Raw genomic sequence first — 8,762 nt, 5'->3', positions numbered from 1 at the left:
CATGATAGTTTTGAATGGCGGAGTAGGCTCGATGGGCCATATGGTCTACTCCTGTTCCTATTTCTTGTGTTCCCAATATTTATTTGGAGCAAATTTCTGCTCATCTAGTCAGATTAGCAGTTCAATTTAGTAACAGTGAGGTGTTGAGAGAGGTGGGCGGTGAGGTAGAGCTGGATGTCATTAGCATATATGTGAAAACTAATGCTTTGCTTTCAGATGATGTTGCCAAGGGGCAGCATGTAGATGAGAAATATGAGGAAGCCAAGGATAGATCCTTAGGGGACACCAGAGGTAACGGTGTGATGTGAGCACAGCTGAGCTAGAAGTCCACTGATATTGTTTGTGAAACTATCCCCAGCATGACGCACTGTCTTTAGAAGAGTGGAAAAGCTTAAAGGAAGAGAAAACCTCTCGTCTTTCTATGGTTGTCTGGAGCCTTGACTGCGGTATCAGTCACTTACCACCCGGTGGTTACCATGACTAAGGCCTAGTGATTTCAATGTGGTAAATGTACTACTGGATGTGAAACAAAAGCCATACAGATGAAGAAAATCCAAGCTTTGTATTGATTTTGCTGATTTCAGCCAAAAGCAGCAATGGCTACAACATTTGCATTTAGCACCCTTCGGCTAGAGTTGGGAGGAGGAAATAAAATTTAGAAAGAGTGTTACTATTACAATAACTATCCAGCGACTCCTATTGCAAAGTGCTCATGGATGAGTGACTGGGGGAACTGAATTAGGCTCAGCAGTGATGATCCATAGTTCAATAACTTGTCAACACTTATGGGGTGATTTTTAAGTCTACACAAATGGCAGAAACCAGATGGGTGGCTGGGCAGTTTAAAAAAAAAGTCCAATTTTAACCTGCTCATTTGAGCAGCCAGAAAGGATAACCACCTGAAACTGGCAGGGTCTGGCTTTAAATATGCAGATTAGAATCTAATGATGTCATCAGGTACTGACTGCAATTTTAACCGCCCTGAACAGAGAAGCTATTGTGGCTTTCCTACCAGGCACAAGCAATGAGAACAGAATCCAAGGCCAGAAGTGTCCAAAAGGCACATTTCTTGAATTTTCCTTGGGTGTTCTGAGGCCTAAGGAAAGTTTAAGCCTCCCCTGCCTTGAGGCCCAGCCAGGAGCCTGGTGCCACCCGAAATTCCTCTCCTACCTGCCAGGCAGCTGCCATGTCCTGCCCATTTTGGGCTGGCAGCTGACAGATGGCATCAAGTTGTTAAAACTCACCAAGGCCAGGCAAGTTTGGTGCCCACCTTGCCCCCTGCCCACCTGAATCCCTGCTTCCATTTAAAATTGGGTCTTTAAGCATAGGGCTAAATATGAAGAATGCCACCTGGGTGAAGTGCTGGAGAGTCACTGCCTGGCCAGTACTCATGGAAATGCATCCCTGCAGGAGCTCATGAGGTAAATTCTAAACTGGTTGCCCGGGTGTCAAACTGGCGTTGTAGATTGACGACTGTTACAGGAACTGCCTGATCTCAATGGAAATAATCATCTGGCCATTCCTGGGCAGAAAGCTGAATATCTACCACAGTACTTTCAGAAGTGAAGATGTTGTAACTGCGGCAAGTGGAGGAGTAGACACCAATAACCCAGCGCTTAAGACAATCTGATCAGTCACTGTATACTGTGATTTGTGTACAGTCTCAAACTTTATTTAAAACTAGCATACAAGCATATCTACCTCCAAGTTAAAAAAAATCCTAACCACCTTTTGCCACCTAAAATATTAATTCTACACTGTTATATCATGAAATATCTACACCTTCGAAAGAGTACAATTCTCATCTCAGCGTTCTGAGTCAAAGTAAGGAAATGCCATATTTCTTGAATATTTAACGAATGCCTTTGCATATTCATGCTGATGTCAAGTCCTACTTCACATCTATTTATTGACACCAGATTTTTTTTGATCAACTAAATGAGAGACATATTAAAAAGTACCAAGCACAGTTCTCCTGATCACTTAGGTTATTAACAATATGGTGTGGTACTGAGCCATGCAGATATGGAAGATCTTGGTGATTCTGGGCGAAGAAGAGGAGGGAAAACGTAAAGAACAAAAATCAACCACAATCACCAATGCGTGCCTGATCACGATTCAGTGACCTTTGCTGGAAAGCATGTGCTTATGAATATGATCAGGCCCTTGTACTGCAACTTCAGTGAGGGAGGGGGAAAAAACCGGCACCCATTATGATAATGTTCCTTTTTAAAAAGAAAGAGAGAGAGAGAGAGAGAGGGTGATATCCCCAAACACTGCCTTCGCTCAAGGGTCACTCAGAGTAATGGGTTGCACCTCCAATTCCTCACACCCTGTGCTCTTGATTGGAATATGGTTAGACAAAAGTCTGCAGTCTGTATACCATATAACCTTTCTACCATCTGTATATATTGGTAAGGATCATCAAATTAACACATTCAACTTCCTTTAGGTTTCTCTTCCTCTTTCAAAAGGAATGCATACTTAAAAATCATCTAAAATAAATGTTTGTGTATGCAGATAACCTAACTTTTTAAAAACATTTTTAGTGTATATTAAGAAAATGTACTGTCTGACTGTAATGTTGATGTCCATCAGGAATTGCATCTACACTTATCTTTTCCTTGCAAGATTTGAATCTAAATCCACTACCTCTATGTAATTCACTAGATGCAAAGCACTTTGGGGCATCCGGGGACTTGATGAGGTGCGATTAAATGCAAGTTCTTTCTTTCCCTCTTCCACACTCACTAAGGACCAATCCCTTGAGCACTGGAGATAGTTGCCTACACAGTTGCAATGCTACAATACTTTATATACTTACAGAATGTAAACGTTCAGTGAGATATAAAACTACAATGATGTTAATTTACTTTAACATGTAAATGTGCACTTTGATTCTTTCAGACTTAAAAATGAAAATGGAAATATCCCCATTATATGAAAGGCAGTTCTGGAATCTTACACAGACATTACAAGTTGTGGTATAATTATCAGAAGCAAGAGTCCCATTTCACCAGCAACAGAAATTCCAACAGGCACAAGTCTCTATCACGAGGTCAGTCCACATAATTGAGCAGATTTATACTTTTTTTTTTCCATTCCATAGGGAAATTCTCAGTTGGACTTGTGCTGCTGGTAGGGTTTGTCCCAATTCCTTTCCAACAATTACTCTTGTGCTTCCTTGCCAGCCAATCTGTAGATTTCAGTTGGTCCATCAGCATGGGTGATTGTGGTAGTCAACTGCAGTTCCTCACCACCATTTACTCCAAGATCACCTAGGGAATGCAAGAAACCAGAACTATTAGGTCACCACAGAAAGGTTTTGTTTACTTCCTTTAATGTCACTTCTCCCATGAGATAGTGAGATCTGCATACAAGGTTTCACTCTTGACTGGTTGAGGTGGGCTTCATGGCATGTCATATTGTAAAATGTGGTGGTGTTCATTTGACTCAAAGGAAGGGATGTGGTCTTAATTGGACTCTGTAGTCCAAAAAAGTGCTCATGCAGGATGACAATGACGTATTGTGGGAGTTGCAGTTTGTTATCTGGTTGAGCACCTTTATTCAGTATTGTTTATGGCTGTGGGAAGCCACAACAGACTGGAAGAGATGCAGGCCTCCAGTGGGAAACATTGCTCAAGAATTTCAACATATAAATGACAGCTATAAGGAAACATTTCATTGTTTAGTGGAGAAATATAATTATGTTTTACGATGTGATCCTCATTTTTAATCCTTGGGTTACCCGGGGCAGGTAGAGAAAACATGGTGGTTGAAAGGGTTTTCAAAAGATATTTTAAGTTATTTTGTTGGTTGCCCATCTGCTCCTTGCCAGTTGTTTTATTGATAACTATTTGCTGTTGATTCTTGATTGCTAGTGTTTGTACCTCTTTGGTACTTGACCACTGGTAATTTCCTGCTTGGTTAGGAAAGGAGCAAATCACAAATTAACAAGTATTCTTGAGATGTGGGCATTACTGGCAAGACCAGCATTTTATTGCCCATCCCAAGTTTCTCTAGCTTCTCTGAGAATATGGTGGTATACATTCCTCTTAAACCACTGTAGTTTATAACAGTTTGACACAACCATGTGGCTTACCAGGCCAGTTCAGACCAATTAAGACTGAGCCACTTTGGTGTGGGACTGGAGGCACAGAAGCCTGTAAGGGTGGCAGGTTTCCTTCCCTAAAAGATATGAATGAACTAGTTGGGTTTTTCTGACAATCTGTTTTATGAATGGCATTTGAACCAGACGCAAGTACCTGTTACAAACTAACACTTTCAAATTTGACAGTCGTACACTAGATGCATGACTAATATTAAGAAGTCTGAGTAAAAAAGAGCGATACACATTTGGAACGATCATCCAACTGGAGAGGTGTAAGGCAAATACATTAGGCACATTTAACATGAACACGGATGTTAACTGGCTATTACTCTTTGCAGGCCTGGATAATTTTGTTTATGTTATTTGTTCACTAAATGTAGACAAGTGTAAATTAGTGTTCCCCACTTTATAATTTAAAAAATAACATGCAGCGATGGAAGTCAATTACAGCATTCCTAGAATCTTTGCTGTGATCTGCTAACTTGGCACGGAAAGGTGATTTTTCCTGTATGGCCAGTACATCAGACAGTAAACTTACCAAATATACCATCAGGGAAGTGTACCGTTGCATTAAAGATATAGCCCTGACAGACAGAAGATCCCCACTCCCTTTCTGCAATTATACTCCAGAGAAACAAAGTTTTCTGACATTCAGCAATTGATTAAAAAAAAAAAGGATACCCACCGTTTGATTGATCAGTGTCACTGTAACACTTGTGAGATGGAGCATACAGAAACATGATGGCGAAGACATAAAGGTTCCACATGCCGTAAATCCCAGTGAAGAAAGCGCTGTTTACCTGCACGATGTATTCTCCCCACTTCCAGGGACCCTCATTTACCTATGAGGAATGATCAGAATTTGATATGATGTTTATGATGGGGCAAGAGCAACAAAAAAAAGCTGGAAATTAACATTTCCAACATTTATAGTTTGTCAGAATAGAATGGTTTGCAACTGTAATTTCAACTTTTTTTTTTCTGCCCAGATGCTGTAGGACCTGCTGTGTATTTCCAGCATTTCCTGTTTTTATTTTAGATTTCGAGTTTATTTCTTTTTATCTTTAATAAAAATTACAATTCCCCTCTTCTTCTGAAGATACAGATTTGTACTTAAATACTGTGGTGCTGTAAATCAAAAGAACATATTAGAGAAGTTAGGCAAGCTAAAAGGAGAATAAGAGTGTCGGGCCCAAGTTGGTCCAAAATTTCATTTCCTTGTTTTAATTTCTATGTAATTCTATGTATCTTGCTCATGTGGTTGTATTCAAGCCAAGCTCACAAGTATTAGCTGGCTATTCAACTGAATGTTAGTTATCACAGCCAAACCCAACCTTGTCCTCCCCTCAGTGTTCACTTGCAGACTTTCCAGCAGGATTCAATGGATAACCAGCTGAAGTGAGAACACTTGCTGAATTTCTTTCTCCTCTCTACTCGGGGAATATTGAGTCCAATTGTAGAATACCCTCTGGCACCCTGGCTGAAATTTGCTAACTCATTACAGTCTGGGGATTGGCAGAATCCAAAATACGCACATGCACTACACAAAATCTTGTAGATTTGAAAATGAATTAGATGCCTCTAGTGTATGGGAACTAAAAATTGAAGGAAATAAATAGTCATTCTTTATAATAATTGATATAATGGGTATCTGTACCAATTGTCAACCTGAACCCAATGCACACCAGAAAAGAACTTATATAAAACACTATGTAGCATCCATCCCTATACTCAAATGTTTAGTGATTGGCAGGGACTTTCCACACTGGATTCACAAGCTTGCAGTGATCAGATTCAAACCATTTCCTGAAAGCTTTTGACACATGGCCCTTGCACAGCAACCAAGGCAAGAGAGAAACTTACTGAATGGCAGAAACAAATGCAGTCAGTTGTTTTTACCCACCTACCCGTTTAAAAACTGCCAAGTCATTCAGGAACTAGAAAGAATTTATCATGCCCTCTTTATACTACTGCACTGTTGTTCATTGGCAAACTTAACTTGGTGACAGCACTGAAAAATGAATCAGGTACATCAAGAACATAAGAAATAACAGCAAGAATAGGCCATATGACCCATTGCATCGACTCTGCTTTTCAATAAGATTATGGCTAAAACCTTACATTGCTCTAGTTTCCCATCCGATCCCCAGCCCTCGATTCCCTTGGACAGATTTTCAGGCACTGTCTCTTGTTTTGATTTTTTAAAATCCATTCATGGGATGTGGTCGTCGCTGGCTAGGCCAGCATTTATTGCCCATCCTAATTGCCCTCGAGAAGGTGGTGGTGAGCTGCATTCTTGAACTGCTGCAGTCCATGTGGGATAGGTACACCCACAGTGCTGTTAGGAAGGGAGTTCCAGGATTTTGACCCAACGACAGTGAAGGAATGGCGATATAGTTCCAAGTCAGGCAGGTATGTGATTTGGAGGGGAACTTGCAGGTGGTGGTGTTCCCATGTATTTGCTGTCCCTGTCCTTCTAGTTGGTAGAGGTCGTGGGTTTGGAAGGTGCTGTCGAAGGAGCCTTGCTGTGTTGCTATAGTGAATCTTGTAAATGGTACACACTGCTGCCACTGTGCGTCAGTGGTGGAGGGAGTGAAGGTTTGTGGTTGGGGTGCCAGTCAAGCGGGCTGCTTCGTCCTGGATGGTGTCGAACTTCTTGAGTGTTGTTGGAGCTGTACCCATCCAGGCAAGTGGAGAGTATTCCATCACACTCCTGACTTGTGCCTTGTAGATGGTGAACAGGCTTTGGGGAGTCAGGAGGTGAATAACTTGCCTCAGGATTCCTAGCCTCTGACCTGCTCTTGTAGCCACGGTATTTATATGGCTACTCCAGTTCAGTTTCTGGTCAATGGTAGCCCCTAGGATGTTGATAGTGGGGGATTCAGCAATGGTAATGCCATTGAATGTCAAGGGGAGATGGTTAGATTCTCTCTTGTTGAAGATGGTCATTGCCTGGCACTTGTGTGGCGCGAATGTTACTTGCCACTTATTAGCCCAAGCTTGGATATTGTCCAGGTCTTGCTGCATTTCTGCACAGTATCTGAGGAGCGGCGAATGGTGCTGAACATTGCACAATCAGCAGCGAACATCCTCACTTCTGACGTTATGATTGATGGAAGATCATTGATGAAACAGTTGAAGATGGTTGGGCCTAGGACACTACCCTGAGAAACTCCTGCAATGGTGTCCTGGAGCTGAGATGATTTACCTCCAACAACCACAACCATCTTCCTTTGCGCTAGGTACGACTGCAACCAGCAGAGAGTTTGCCCCGATTCCCATTGACTCCAGGTTTTGCTCCGGCTCCTTGACGCCATACTCTGTCAAATGCTGCCTTGATGTGAAGGGCAGTCACTTCACCTCTTGAGTTCAGCTCTTCTGTCCATGTTTGAACCAAGGCTGCAATGAGGTCTGGAGTTGAGTGGCCCTGGCAGAACCCAAACGGTCACTGAGCAGGTTATTGCTAAGCAAGTGCCGCTTGATGACAGCTTCCATCACTTTACTGATGATTGAGAGTAGACTGATGGGGCAGTAACTGGCCAGGCTAGACTGGTCTTGCTTTGTGTGTACAGGACATACCTGGGCAATTTTCCACATTGCTGGACAGATGCCAGTATTGTAGCTGTACTGGAACAGCTTGGCTAGGAGCACAGCTAGTTCTGGAGCACAGATCTTCAGTACTACTGCTGGAATGTTGTCAGGGCCCATAGCCTTTGCAGTATCCAGTGCCTTCAGTCGTTTCTTGATATATGACACGGCGTGAATCGAATTGGCTGAAGACTGGCATCTGTGATGCTGTGGACCACAGGAGGAGGCTGAGATGGATCATCTGGACTACTGTGCACCACATCGCAGAAAAAGATATCTTGGCCTTGGAAGGAGTGTGACAGAGAAGGCGCCAATGTTCAATGAGGAGTACAGGAGAGCATGCCAGGAGCAGCACCAGAATACATAAAAATGAGGTGCCAACCTGAATAAGCTGCAACACAGGACTACAGGCATGCTAAACAGCATGCAATAGACAGAGCTAAGTGATCCCACAACCAATGGATCAGATCCAAGCTCTGCAGTCCTGCCACATCCAGTTGTGAATAGTGTTCGACAATTAAACAACAAATATTGTTGGCTCCACAAATATCTTCATCCTCAAATGATAGGGGAGCCCAGCACGTCAGTGCAAAAGACAAGGCTGAAGCATTTGCAACCATCTTCAGGCAGAAGTGTCGAGTGGCTGACTGATCTCTGTCTCCTCCTGAGGATCATTCATCTCAGCCTCGAGGTTCCCAACATCACAAATGCCAGTCTTCAGCCAATTCGATCCACTCTACATAATATCAAGAAATGGCTGAATGCACTGGATATTGCAAAGGCAGGATGGGTCCTGGCAACATCCCAGCTATAGCACTGAAGACTTGTGCTCCCAGAACTAGCTGCGCCCCTAGCCAAGCTGTTCTAGTACAGTTACAATACTGACATCTACCCAGCAATGTGGAAAATTGCCCAGGTATGTCCTGTACACAAAAAGCAGGACAAGTCCAATCTGGCCAATTACCATCTCTTGATCAGCAGCAAAGTAATGAAAGGTGTCTTCGACAGAGCTATCAAGTGGCACTTACACAACAATAACCTGCTCACCGATGCTCAGTTTGGG

At 42.6% G+C, this 8,762-nt stretch overlaps 1 protein-coding gene across 1 annotated transcript in view; it reads right to left on the bottom strand.

The window, feature by feature from the left end:
- Nucleotides 1-2,237: 2,237 nt before the first annotated feature.
- The window catches only part of wls (Wnt ligand secretion mediator), a 77,556-nt gene continuing 71,031 nt past the window's right edge, over nt 2,238-8,762 (bottom strand). Inside the window, exons 11-12 of the mRNA XM_068037265.1 lie at nt 4,797-4,953; nt 2,238-3,278 (exon numbers count right to left, since the gene is read on the bottom strand). Of these exons, the coding sequence (XP_067893366.1) occupies nt 3,169-3,278; nt 4,797-4,953 (267 nt within the window). The 3' untranslated portion in view covers nt 2,238-3,168. The remainder of the gene's footprint in view (nt 3,279-4,796; nt 4,954-8,762) is intronic.

The sequence above is a fragment of the Heterodontus francisci genome, chromosome 8, assembly GCF_036365525.1.
Source record: "Heterodontus francisci isolate sHetFra1 chromosome 8, sHetFra1.hap1, whole genome shotgun sequence".
NCBI lineage: Eukaryota > Metazoa > Chordata > Chondrichthyes > Heterodontiformes > Heterodontidae > Heterodontus > Heterodontus francisci.
The sequence above is the reverse complement of the archived record's forward strand: the minus strand, read 5'-3'. Positions and strand labels throughout refer to the sequence as shown.